Source organism: Pelecanus crispus, chromosome 7, assembly GCF_030463565.1.
Source record: "Pelecanus crispus isolate bPelCri1 chromosome 7, bPelCri1.pri, whole genome shotgun sequence".
In the NCBI taxonomy this organism is placed as follows: Eukaryota; Metazoa; Chordata; class Aves; order Pelecaniformes; family Pelecanidae; genus Pelecanus; species Pelecanus crispus.
In genome coordinates this window covers 18,482,383-18,496,909 of record NC_134649.1, presented here as the reverse complement: position 1 = coordinate 18,496,909, position 14,527 = coordinate 18,482,383, and the positions used below count along the sequence as shown (strand labels likewise).

The 14,527-nt window shown below is 38.5% G+C and overlaps 1 protein-coding gene across 1 annotated transcript in view; it reads left to right on the top strand.

Moving 5' to 3' along the window:
- The window catches only part of TRPM1 (transient receptor potential cation channel subfamily M member 1), an 87,826-nt gene extending 73,599 nt beyond the window's left edge, over positions 1–14,227 (top strand). The window contains exons 22-28 of the mRNA XM_075714180.1: positions 594–845; positions 1,533–1,725; positions 4,946–4,966; positions 6,693–6,837; positions 9,577–9,776; positions 10,953–11,085; positions 12,949–14,227. Coding sequence (XP_075570295.1) covers positions 594–845; positions 1,533–1,725; positions 4,946–4,966; positions 6,693–6,837; positions 9,577–9,776; positions 10,953–11,085; positions 12,949–14,227 — 2,223 coding nt within the window. The remainder of the gene's footprint in view (positions 1–593; positions 846–1,532; positions 1,726–4,945; positions 4,967–6,692; positions 6,838–9,576; positions 9,777–10,952; positions 11,086–12,948) is intronic.
- Positions 14,228–14,527: the final 300 nt, after the last annotated feature.

The window sequence follows — 14,527 nt, the reverse complement described above, 5'->3', positions numbered from 1 at the left end:
GGAACAGCTCTGCTTTGAAGAGAGTTGAGGTTGTTCAGCCTGGAGAAGAGAAGGCTCTGGGGAGACCTTACTGCACCCTTTCAATATGTAAAAGGGGCTTATAAGAAAGACAGAGAGAGACTTTTTACCAAGGCCTGTAGTGACAGGACAAGGGGCAACCATTTTAAGCTGAAAGAAGGTAGGTTTCAATTGGACATAAGGAAGAATTTTTTTTATGATGAGGGTGGTGAGACACTGGAACAGGTTGCCCAGGGAAGTTGTGGGTGCCCCATACCTGGAAGTATTCAAGGTCAGGTTTGACAGGGCTTTGAGCAACCTGATCTAGTGAAAGATGTCTATGCCCATCACAGGGCAATTGGACTAGATGATGTTTGTAGGTCCCTTCCAACACAAACTATTCTATGTTTCTATGAAAAGGAAGTTTTGCCTGCTAATAACTAAAAATATTGCTGCTTGAGATAAATTTTGCCAGCAATGGAAGGGGTCTCAGATGCCTATTGAATGTGGTCTTTTTTAAGCGACCATTACTTAAAAAATGTAACTTGGAGGTTTTCCTAATGGTTTCCTTGTTGTTTTTTATTTTTTTATTTCAGATTCTGATGTCAGAGCCTGGCAAGCTGAGCCAAAAAGTGAAAGTTTGGCTCCAGGAATACTGGAATATTACTGACCTGGTGGCTATTTCAGTATTTATGATAGGAGCAATTCTTCGCCTACAGAACCAGCCTTACATGGGTTATGGAAGAGTGATTTACTGCGTAGATATCATTTTCTGGTACATTAGAGTACTAGATATCTTTGGTGTGAACAAATATCTGGGACCTTACGTCATGATGATTGGAAAGATGGTTAGTGCCTAAATTGCTGTAAATTACATATTTCAGAACTTCATGGGAAACTAAATTCAGTTCTGATTTTAAAAAATGGTTGTCCATCTGAGTAGGACTGAATAAAGGCTGTGAAAAAGTTGCTGTGTGAATTTCACACGCACACGAGATGCAATACTCTTGCTAATAATTGCTTGAGAGGGAGTATCTTTTTTTTTTTTTCTTTTGAACCAGCCAGTGGAGACTTGTTCACTTTGCCTGCCTTCTGCCTCCCAAAGCCATAGCAATAACAGATTACCGATATACCAGGATCATCCACAAAACCATCAGCTGTGGACAGGAGATGATACAGCAATGATTATATCATCTCTCTGCAACCACAGAAGAGGTCTGTGCTGAAAGCACAGCATAGTGCACTTGATGCAAAAGAGAATAGGGATAGCAAAGATTTTAGCATTTTAAGTCTTTTTAAATATAAATCTAGTATTCCTTTAAATGACTCCTTTTACTGCATTTTTATGAATGCTTAATTCATGAGCAGTAGTTAAAGTCAAAGAATAATATCAAGAAAATTATCCAGGTTGTCCTGGCGAATGTGTTTGTTCTCATGATTCTTTCTTGTTTTCTGTAATGCATGCTGGCAAACAGACATGCTGGTGCTATTGTACTACCTGGTGATAAGAGTCTCTATATGGTCTCTCTGTGCAGATGATTGACATGCTCTACTTTGTGGTCATCATGCTTGTGGTTCTGATGAGTTTTGGAGTAGCCCGCCAGGCTATCCTGCACCCAGATGAGGAGCCTTCTTGGAGACTAGCTCGCAACATCTTCTATATGCCCTACTGGATGATCTATGGAGAAGTGTTCGCAGACCAGATAGACCGTAAGAGTAGAATTCATAGTAAGAATCTGTTTCCTGTTTCTGAGGCAGATGATCAGATCCAAATTAATGATTGTTTTTAATTTGGAAGTAGCGCTTTGTCTTTATGATTATATTTTTGTTGTTGTTTTCTTGTGACAGACTCCACAGACTGAACAATTTTCTGTTCCTCACCTGCATGTCCTGTCTCTCAGTTTATATTCAAATTCATTTAACACTGAGTGTGGTATAGTCTGGAATACTTTCCTGTCCAAGAGTATAAGAGTATTAAGTGTTCTGTTTACTTGCAGGGATCAAAAGAGATCATTCTGAAATGCTCTTTTGAACCAATGTTTTACTAACAGTCAGTTCCAACAAAAGAAGAAAAAAATAAATACCTTGCACAGGAGATGAAAATACAGCTATACTTTCATCTCCAACTCACAGCATAGGCCATGAGCTAATATATTTTTGCTCCCATTGATACATCTGTCTACTTTCCAGAAAAGCTTCCATTTCATGAATCACTGATGTTCTTCTTTCCTACATCTGTGGAAGAACAAAACAAAAAGGGAAAACTCTACTTGATAAGCTTTGGGTGTGGAAATAGCCTTTCTTATATAAAAGCTGCATAGTTTAAAAAAAGTCAGTATTTTAGAGGAGATGGAAACTGTCATACTACTGCTAGTTTTGTGTTAATATTTGAAATTTGTACAGACAGTCAAACATGCAGCTGGCCTCCTCTAGTGAGTATCACATAGTTTGCACTTTATCTGAAATAATATAAGGTCCTATTTCAGCATTGTGTATGTGTTATTTCAACCATCTGCATATATTGGCAAGTAGTAAAGTAGAAGGCTGAAGGAACTGTAAGGTCTAAGTTCAAAAACCATAAAGATCCATCATCATGAGAAACCTTTATACCAAATGTCATTAAAGTGTACTTTAATTGCTTAGAAGGGAATAAAATGTCGTTAGTCTGTTTCTGAACAGTGTATACTGCTGCAAAGATCATATCATCTTCATTTTCCTTACAAATGCTTGTCTCGTTAATGTATCTTACAATACAGTAAATTGCTCTTGACAAATAAAAGATCAAGCCAGTCATTTATTGTCTGATACCGCAGTTCCAGTGCACATGTGAGCCAGGACAAACTCAGGATCTCTCAAGTGGGTTAATTCTCCCATGGGGAGGAATAGGCTGTAACAGGGTATCCCTTTCCTTTATGGCTCATAATGTGCATTCAAATCCTACTTCACTTTGAACAAAGAATGTTTGCCAATTTAGACAGTTTGATTTCTTTATAAATCAAAGCTCACACCTTACCAACAATACTGATCTCTGTAGTGTAAGTAAATTCTCTCATGCTTCCAGTCATTTCTCAGTTACATACTCAGCGTCCTTTGAATTAGAAATCTTTCTTCAGCAATGCAAAAGATTTTGGGGAAGAAAAGTTTGGGCTTTCCAGTTACACAAGTTCAGTCCAGCTACTTGCTCCACTAACCTTCCCAGGTCAGAAGCTTTGCTGTGTCAGTAGCTTAAACATAAACTAACTTGGAAATGTGTGGTTTTGTTGTTGCTGTTTTAATATTGAAATACAAGCGGCTATGCAAGGAGTTCTGCTGGTATAACTAGACTGCATTACAAATATTCTGTAAATTTCTTATGTCTAGAAGTCTATGGACTGACTTCTGAAGATCTTTTTGCTTTCAATAAGAAATTTTCACTCTGATCTTCCCGTGGTTCTCCATAAACACACCACAAAAGCAACCTCAGAAGTCATCGGGGAGTGATTGGTATGGGCAGTCTAACCTGACTCCGTGTCAAGTGCTTATGGGTAGTTTTGCCGAGGTCCATGAGTGTAAACAATTCATGGAAAAAGTATTACATCAAATTTTCCATCTTAAAGAAGGTTGTTGGACTTTTGTCTATAGCTTCACTGAGGATAGGATGTCACCTAAAGATGAAGATCACAAATCACAGAATTGCTGAGGTTGGAAGGCACCTTTGGAGATCTTCTAGTCAAACTTCCCTGCTCAAAGCAGGGTAAGTTAGAGCAGGTTGCTCAGGGACTGTCCAGTCAGGTTTTTAATATCTTGAAGGATGAAGACTGTGCAACCTCTCTGGACAACCTGGTTTAAGTGGAGTTTCCCATATTTCTGTCTTTGTCCACTGCCTCTTCTCCTTTCACTGGATACCACTGAGAAGAGTCTGGCTCTGTCTTCTTTACTCCCACCCGCCATCAAGTATTTATAACATTGGTAAGATCTCCCTTGACCTTTCTCTTCTCCAGGCTAAATTATCCCAGCTCTCTCAGCTTGCCTTATTTGTCAGATGCTCCAGTGACCTTAATAATCTTTGTAGCCCTTTACTGGAGTCTTTCCAGTATGTCCATGTCTGATTTCTATGGGGGAGCCCAGAACTAGACACGCAAGTCCAGATGTGGTTTCACCGTGGCTGAGTAGAGGTGAATAATTACCTCCCTTAACTTGCTGGTAACACTTTTCCTAATGCAACCCAGGATGCTCTTGTTTGGTTCTTGTTCACTCTGTTTAGAAGGTGTCCATGAACAAGAAATTAGTGGCATCTAGTACTCATCAGCAACATATTCTTAAATAATAGAGAAGCCTGGCTGAATTTCTTTCAATAGTGTGATTTTTCTTACAATCACCATTTAGGGGTTGGTGAGCAAGTATCCATACTGGTAGTCAGAATGGGCTTTAATGATATTGTATACTGTAATAACATCAGTATCATGGCTATTAATGGAAACATAACTATTCAATAGAAACGGCTGGCAGACTCAAAGCCAGGGCAGTTCTTAAAAGAGAGGAAAAAACCCAAGGAAATGTTTCCATAATAGCTAAAAGAATGATTTTGTGTGATAATTTTCAGTTGTTCTGTGTTTGTGGTGACCGCCAGTTTTGTTTACTTGCCTGAAATGTCATGTATGTTTAAATGATCATCTGCCAGAAGCATTTTGTGATTTATTATTAATATCATGAATTCGCTGCCATATGTAACATTTGGGGAAAACAACATGAAAAGGAAATTGCAGAATGCAATGCATTTTTTAAAAAGACATTGTTTCTAAGCATATGTCTCTACTGTTCTGAGATTTGAGTTGCTTTTCTTGGCGGCAAAACTGTATTTTCAATCATCTTTTCTTGTTGGGTTGTTTTTCTCCTATATTATTCTATTGTTTTCTTTCTTTCTCTCCCTGCCTCCTTTTTTATTTCGTTCCTTTGGAATGCTGTTCAGTCTATGCCATGGAAATTAATCGTAAGTCTCTGTGGAGAGCTGATTATATAATTTAGCGGAATATGTTCAATAATCTTTTTCTTCACTAAATACTGACATTTTAATTATAGGCCTCATCAACTATTCAGGTGTGAATCTTGTTTTTCTACTGTAATAGTCTCATTTGAAAAGAAGCAGAGGAAAAATATTTTATTTTAATACAGATTGCAGATCAGAAGTTTTAATTGAGCTTATGTGGTTGCTATGACTTGTTTCTAGTACATTGACAGTAAAATAGTCCTTTTTTTAAATTATGATGCATGGGTGGCATGGTATAGCTAATACCCTTTGGTTACCCTGATACAATGTTAGTGTTTCTTTGGCAGTACTTTCATTGGCCTATGTGAATAATACTATGATTCACTTGACTTTCCTGTTATACTTTTCTTACGATAAACAGGAAAAACATAGGTCTGATGTTTGAAAAGCAAGTAAAGTATTTTTTGTTAATCATAGTCTAAATATCTCTTTCAGTCCACAGTAAATAAGATTAGTCTGTTTTCAGGTAATTTGAGATATTTTTCAGGTGAGGTTGAAGCATTGGGTTTTTTGCAAAATGCTTAAAAAACCAGGTTTGTCTATTCACATAAACTAAATCTGTAATGAACTTATTGTCAGATTTAGTGTTTACTAAGATTTCAGCTAAAAAAACCTGTGGTTGATAAACACTTTACCTGCTACTAAATGGTTCCAAAAGTTAGCCTTGTATTTGCAGTGAGGTATGATAGCACTGCACTTAAAGACAGAACAAACTTACTGCATTTACCCAACTCCAAGGCAGCTCTTACCCCAAGACAACCTATGAATTCTTAAGATTACTGCAGGCAATTATTTTATATCCTTTTGATCAATATTCTTGATTTTTGTCTCATTCTCACCAGTCTGTTTTGCTGTTACTATATAATTTTCATTTTATAATTTTATCTCTTTGGTTTAAATTTTTATCTAAAATACAGAATTATTGTGAAAAATAAGGGAAACGGAAACTGGCCCGAAAGTGGTGGCAGGGCCACCTGCTGGTAACATTCACAGCTGCAGACAGGACAAGTAATAGTCCAGGGTCCATATAGGGAGTCCGGTCAGGGGCAAAAGGAGATGGGGCAAGAGACAGAAGAAGGTCCATCCAGGGGACAAACACAGGCCCAAGGTCCATCCAGGAGGCAGGGCTGAGACCTGCACACCTGACATAGCTCAGGCAGAGACAGGTATGCATAGAGGGTGTAGACCCCTGAGGAAGCTGGTCAGGATCATTAAGGCCTCTTTAGTACACTCAGGGCCCCAATAAAAGTTTAATTTATGCTCAGCAATCTGGGACCACTAAGTAAATCCTTTTATATCTTTGGCAAGGTATGCATGCAAGTTTGGTTGGAGAATTTTTCTTACTTCTACTATTAATATGTATGTATGCACATTAAGATCTTGTCCTAGACTATTATTACGAGAAAAAGAAAATCCATATGAATTTGGAGAGCCACGCTGTACAGTAAACTTTGAGCTGCCTCTCTGTCCACTATTATGGGAAATTATTTTTGTATGGTGTAGTTAGAAGCAGAATTTGAAGTAGAAATCATACATACTTGCTACTGGAAATAAACTGACAAAATTTGTTTAGCTTGGCAAATTTTATGCATTTGTCATCATTAAATAAATGTGAATAGTGTTTTTAAGTATCAGGCAATTAAAAATACCTTTCCTGTTTTTTCTTCAGCTCCTTGTGGGGACAATCTTTATGATGATGATGGTAAACGCCTCCCTCCGTGTATACCAGGGGCCTGGCTCACTCCTGCTATTATGGCCTGTTACCTCTTGGTAGCAAATATCCTGTTGGTAAACCTGCTGATTGCTGTCTTCAAGTATGTAAATGATCACGCACTATCTTCTGTTTCTTATTGCTGAGATAAAGTTTCTGTGAGAGCCCATCAACTGATTTTGCAAGGGTTTGCATTCACACTCAGAATCTAATTACTCTGTGAACATGACTCACAAATACTTGGAACAGTGTATACACTGGGAAAGAGTGGAGGAAAGGTTGCTTTGAAATTGTCAGCAATTGCAGTAATTCATATAAGAGAATCCTGCTACTTCCAATTACCATTTAGTGGATAGTGACAGGCCTAAAGATTGCTCTGGAAAGATGAAAAACAATCCATGAAACCTGCTACATACATGATGGAAGCCCATGTAACCGCGTGATTCTGTAGTAGAACTGGAGAATGAAAATCTGAATATCGAAAGCAGGAGGCATTTCCACTATCACTACGTCGTCTGGCTTCTTTTTCTTTTTTCTTCTTGTTTTGCTTTTCATTTAGAAAAAGAAATCAGGGCCTTGCAGAGTTCTTATACGACGCTGTCATGGTTTAGCCCCAGCCAGCAACTAAGCACCATGCAGGCGCTCGCTCACTCCCCCTACCCCGATGGGATGGGGGAGAGAATCGGAGGAGTAAGAGTGAGAAACACTCCTGGGTTGAGATAAGAACAGTTTAATAATTGAAATAAAGTAAAATAGTAATGATAATAATAACAATATAATACTGATAATAACAATAATAATATACAAAGCAAGTGATGCACAATGCAATTGCTCACCACCCGCCGACCGATAACCAGACAATTCCCAAGCAGCAATCGCTGCTCCCTGGCCAACCCCACCCCCCCCCAGCTTATATACTGAGCATGACGTCATATGGTATGGAATAGCCCTTTGGTCAGTTTGCATCAACTATTCTGGCTGTGCCCCCTCCCAGTTTCTTGTGTGCCTGGCAGAGCATGGGAAGCTGAAAAGTCCTTGACTAACATAAGCAGTACTTAGCAACAACTGAAAACATCAGTGTGTTATCAACATTCTTCTCCTAAATCCAAAACACAGCACTATGCCTGCTACTAGGAAGAAAATTAACTCTATCCCAGCCGAAACCAGGACAGACGCAGAAAAGAAATCTGTATTGCCTTGAAGCAAGAGGAAGGATGGCTACATGCTGCCCAGATCTGTGTCCAGTTCAAGCAACATGCACTATGTACATTCTTAGTGTTACTCCACAAATCTGTATTTGGACTTCTCTGGAGTAAAACTAAATAAATTCCTGCTGCTTGTTTTTTCTACCCACAGTTACGTTGCATGCTTTTCCTGTCATGCCCTAGGGGTAAAAAAAAAAAAAAAAAGAATTTAAATATCTGTCGTGCTAGTAAGACTTTCTGAACACACCACCTGAGAAAAGCAGGTGATCCATTTTTGATGCCCATAAACATGTAGTGTTGGAGAGCTTGTTGGCATAGGTAGCTGGTGTCACAACCACAAAAATAGTTCATCGTGCGCCCAGAAATCTACAGCTCACACAGCCTGTCTTTCATTTGATGTATGTAGCTTAAAAGGTCATGAACTTTGAAGTGCTCAAATGCCAGTCACATCGCTAGGGGGAAGGGGAAGCTACAATGGTAGCTATTATTGGCTGAAGGACCAAGGAATCAGCAGTTTGGGAAGTAGGTCATGCTGCTGACTCCTGCCATCCCACCATAGTTGTAAGGGGGTGAGATCTAGCTGGGCAATTCCTGCTATGCAGGAGACACAGAATGAAGGCAGATTCTCATTTATCATTGGTAAATAATCTCATGTATACTTAGCCAAAAGAACCCAAAATCTATGTGTACTCAAGATTTCTGTGGTTTCAAAGAGATGTTTTAACTGTTTTTGTGAATGTCGATATTCTAAAGCACAGAAAGTTAGAAAAGAAGTGGACAGAAAATACAAGAAAGGAAGTGCCAATATCATCATCATAGAAGTGGAGTGAGCTATCTGAGCATACTTCAAAATAGCTTGAAAAGCTTTATCTAAGACATAACACCAAGTCTGCTTTCTCTCAGTTGGTATTTCATAGCCTTGACTGTTGTTATCTCTGGATTGAATACTATCACTTATACTCCTTAATATCCACTGAATTACAAAATAAAACATCTTTATAAGACACCTTACTTTGGTGCAGAAATTATGAGGCCATGCCTTCCAAGAACAAATTCCTTTACAAGAATATGCACCATGTTTTCAAGTCAGAAGTTTGAGTGAATAAAGTTTGAATTTAGGACATTTTGTGAAAACTTGAAAAGTCTTCTATGTAGGTCAAGCTGATTAGCATATTAAAGGCAAACCATGTGAAGCTTCTGGGTTTAGCATACAAAATACCTTTAGTGGATTTAATACTTTGTGTAGTATCAAATACTGGCATGTGTTAAAAGAAATGCTTTATAACCAAGCCCCAAAGTACCAATTACGTGATTGATAAATTGTGCAACTTTCTTTTCACTAACACCTAAAGGACTTTATACAGTAGGAGCAAATAATCTAAGAGGAGGACTGTTCTGGGTGGTACATAAGGGATGAAAAGCACCTCCTGCTTTGCTACCCTCAAAAGGAGTAGTGAAATCATGAGTTCCAGTTAATCGCAAGTTCAGCAAGTTCAGCAGCATCAACGAAGAGCTGAACCAAGCAAGTCGTGTGGCCTCATGTTGTTATTTAGCTGTTACTTTTTTCAACATAGTACTTGCTCAATGATAAGTAAACTTAGGGGCCTAATAGACACTGTACCTATGTTCCCTTTCAGCAATACCTTCTTTGAGGTAAAATCAATATCCAACCAAGTCTGGAAGTTCCAGCGGTACCAGCTGATCATGACATTCCATGACAGACCTGTCCTCCCACCGCCAATGATTATCTTCAGCCACATCTACATAATCATCAAGCGAATCTGCTGTCGCTGCAAGAAGGGTGAAGGAGACCAGGATGAGCGTGACAGGGGACTGAGTATGCAAGAAATAGTCTCTAAATTGAGTTCTTTGCACTGTATTAGCAGAAAGCAGCAGTTTTTCCAATGCTGAACTATTTTGTTCATGTTGACGGTCAAGTGTATTTGCAGAAGACAGTATGGGACAAAATTTATATCGAGTTAACAGCTGTTGACCTCTGTGGGCTCCTGAGAATATGCAATGCTGTGCTGCTAATGAAGACTTTCTTTAACATGCTTTTTTAAAACAGTGAGATGTCATCCACTTAATCCAGTTTTACCAATTTCTAGTGAAGTCTGTATGTTGGAAGGGCAAATCGGAAGTTGAGAAGAAGGGATCACTGTTTCAAATGTCATCTGTAGTGTCAGCTCTGTGATTGTGAGAAATCTGTGTCTAAGAGTATCCCCACTTTCATTTCTCCATGTTAGCAATTAATCTGTCTTTTCACAGAGGAATTGTGAGGATTCTTTTCCTAATATACTCTAATTGTTGATTATTATTTTCATTGTACACCTCATTGAAATAATCAGATGCTCACAATTATCCCTGTATTTCTACATTTCACACAAAACGTATTTTGTAAGTAATTTTATTTCTGCACAATATGCTTCTGATTTAAAAAAGAAAAAAAAGGGGAAAAAGTAAATGTAACCCTTCCTCCAAATACAAAGAGACAAATTCAAATAAAGGATTAAATGTTCCCAAGAGCTTACATTTCCCTTGGATTTTCCTTACATTATTATAAATTTTTGAAGCTCTTATCCAAAGGATGTCTGGGAAACAATCTGTTGTGTTAGATTATCTGTTGCCTATAACTGGCATCCTTTTAAGAACTATATTTGAATGAACAGTCAAACTGGCAGAGATTTCCCTAGTCTTTATCCTGTAAAATCTAGTCAGTTTGTTCAATGTGTAGCACTGCTGTTAAAAAGTGCAAAGGTCATTGAAAAAATAAGAGTCCCCAATGGATGGTCATAAAAGCAGATGATGGTCATAATGCATTACATTGCCTTCAGGGCTGTGGCCATCTTTGACTAAGTGCTCATTCCCTATTTACAAAATCATCTGTTCATTTAATGCAGGAGTAGAATCTGCAGTATCTGTATGTCCAAAATAATCTGCTAAATTTGATTTAAATTGGCTGCCAGAAGTTCAGAAAAAGGAAACTCATGTTTTGTTCTTCTGTTTTGCACAGAGTTATTTCTGAATGATGAAGAGCTAAAAAACTTGTATGAGTTTGAAGAGCAGTGTGTAGAAGAATACTTCCAGGAAAAAGAGGATGAGCAGCAATCATCTAATGATGAACGCATCAGAGTTACCTCTGAAAGGTACCTATTATAAGAAAAAAATCCACACCACTTACCTGGAACAATATTTGCTTTTTTGTGTCTTCATTATAACCAAAGTTGAGTTAAAGTACAAAAGATTTAGATCTTGAAGAAAACCACCACCAGTTCAGAAGCTGATCTGAATCCTGAGTAAATATCTGTGCAGGTGCATCTCTCATGAGAGCAAGCTCTTTGTTGTTCCTACTGGTATGTTACTAAGGCTGCTGTTTTGGGTAGCTTTGGTATAAGAATGTTTATGGTGAATTTTTTCCCTCTCACCCATCTGAAGATCAGAGTTACGCTTTTTATCCATTTGAGCAAATTACTACTTCTTCAGCTTCCGACAGCTCATCCAACCATGAGAAACATGGTTTGGAGCTTAATGACAAAAGCACTGAGGATTCTTCCCTTGGACCTACGATTTACACTAGAGTCCAGCACTCATAACTGCTGAATTTTAATCTCTGCCACAGACTCTCTTGGAAGCTTTGAACAAGGCGTTTAGCTTTTCAATATGAACTTCACCATTTAAAAGACAGGGAATATTCATGTTAAATAAATTAAATGATTAAGCTATTCGGAGGACTAGGTAACATTTGCGTATTGCTATGTAAGCACACAGCGATAATGGCAGCAGCGCTTTTTTACCAGGTCACTTGGTAGGACTGTTCCCAAAGGCACTGCCTATTCTGTTAGTAGTTCTAAGTCAGTCAGAGGATGGGGTCTTTTGTCACTTCCTTGAAATGATGAAAAATTCACCCTGTCATGAAAACGATACACAGTTTAAACACTTTCACCTTAATCTACCTCATGGTATTTTGATGATGAACTATTCCTTGTCTGTCTGTCTGTCTATCTATCTATCTATCTTCCTTTCAACATTTCTTATGAAGTAGCTCTCAGCCATATAATTCTTTAACAGATAAACATCTTTCTCTTGAAGGGAGGTCCTGAACATCTTGCATTATTATATGTGAAGTTTGAGAATAGAGAAGTAAATGAAATGTGCTATGTGTATTCGAGTAGTTTCTATCGCACTATTTATCAAATCGCAATTTGTCAAAAATCCTAGGTATTGTGGCAGAGAATAAAGCAGGGCTGGTAAGCCTCACTGATTCACTATGGTCTTGTTCACAAAGCAGATTTGCTTATTTCTCATGGCTTCTTGCTCCAGATGCTTTGTCATCTTTTGTGTGTGAGAGGAAAAGAATGTTAATTTAATTTCCACAGTAGATTTACTAGCATATGATCCCTAAGTCACATTCTAATGCATTACTTTTATATGCATTCTTCTGATACCATAATTTCCATTATGATATAAATGATAAAAGAAATTGGGAAAAACTATTACTTTAATTGAACTAGACAATAATTCCAGTCCCGTCAGCTGATACATAATGGAAAGGTATTTCAAGAGCTAAAGTAATCCCATACACACCAGCATATGTTCTCTCTCATACAGCTACAAAACCTGTTTTACAACATACCTGGATGCTATTTTAAGCATGTCATTAGAAAGTATTTTTCATAAAATTAATTGATGCTTCACAGTGAAAGAGGACAACTGAATGTGTCACACTCAGAAATATTAATTAGTAGGCTGTCCCTAAGGGCTGCAACTCTTGTACTCTTCTGGCATGTAAATAAGGGCAAAGTTCAAATAGCCGTCTAATGTGGTGTATAGAAAGCATAGGTTACAGGAAAATGCACATGCTTTTGGTGCTACACATAGGAAAAAAGAATGATGCATGATACGTAGCACAAAATTCTGCCTTATGAAGCAATCAGTAGCTGGGTGCCTGTAAAGGGTTGCTGCACCATTCCACAGCTTCTGTTCTATGCTTCCTCTTTTATATCCAACAGGGTTGAAAATATGTCTATGAGGCTAGAAGAAGTGAATGAAAGAGAACATTTTATGAAAGCTTCTCTTCAAACAGTTGACCTTCGACTCTCTCAATTGGAAGAACTATCTGGTCGGATGGTGAATGCTCTTGAGAAGCTGGCAGGTATTGACAAATCTGAGCTGACATGTACACGTTCACGGGCTTCATCTGAGTGTGATGCTGCATATCTCCTAAGGCAAAGCAGTGTTAACAGCTCTGATGGCTACAGCATGTACAGATACCATGTCGGTGGTGATGAGTTAACATACGATGACAGTACCACTCCTATGTCACCAGCTACGGGATTGCGTAAAAAAGCCCATTCTATTGGTATGAAAGAAGATGGACCAGACCCAAGGATGCTGGTTCCAGAACACCACACCAGTCTCCATTTTGCGTCTAGTGCTAATGCAGTCACCACAGCAGATTACAGTAAATCCACATTAGAAATTGCACAGAATGTTTCCAGGCCCCATTCTGGATCAAGTGGTTTTGGGGATGAAAAGCAGGGGATTTTTAAGAGTGATGGAATGGTTCCTCAAAGTATAAACCAGATGGATGCTGTTACGAACAGTCAGTCAGTATCAAGATCAGATTTTCAGAACACTCAGTTAAAAGTAGAACGTACCAAGTTAGAAGCAACCATCTCTTATCCCTTGGACAAATCTAAAGCAATGCGCTATTTTCCTCCTGACACATTCAGTGCTTGTCAAACCACTATGATGAAGTCAAGGAGCTTTATATTTGCACAGGGTGGGAAGCTGGTTGGAGGAGTTAACAACTGGACCACAGAGTATAGTACCATCGTGGATCAGGTGTGCCCTTCTACAATTGAACAATGGGCCACGGAGTGGAAATACGAAGTTCAGCAGCAACTTTCTCAAGAACGTCCTCCAGAATACCCTGGTTTTATCTCTGAAGCAGAAAGGCAAGCAGAGCAGAAACAGTTACAGATGGACACAGATGATGACAGTGATGTTGGTGAAGCAGGTATGAGTGCCTCTTACACCTCTATGCCTGCCACTGTCAAGGCTGAGAAAGAGAATTTACTATCAGTAAAGCCAGAAAGGACTTCTGGGTTCCCATCAGTACGGTCAAAGAGTTTGCACAGCCATTCTCGGAAAGCCAAGTCCGTAAAGGACAAATTAAATAGACCAGGACATGCCAGCAGCGTAACTAATCTGGTGGTAGCATTTGGTAGTGCAACTGAAGAACAGAAAGCTAGGCAAGAAAATGCATCCACAGAAACTGAATGTTGAAGTGGCTTATGGCCCCTGTTTTATCAACCGTGAAGAAAGCGGCATGATTAATTGAACAAATTACAGATTCTTAAATTAATTTCTAAAGAAGAATTTTGCATATATTTGTTTCTTTTAATTTTAAACTTAATAGTTATATATTCTGTTCTTAAATAAATGCTTGCTGGGTCAGGTGAAAGGGAGATGTTATCTCAGGGCCAGATGAAAAGTAGGCACAGTCCACAGATGCCAACAGTATAGATCTTTCTTTGTTCCATTTCGACCTTCCTCATAAGCTCGTTTACTGACAAGCTCTTTGTA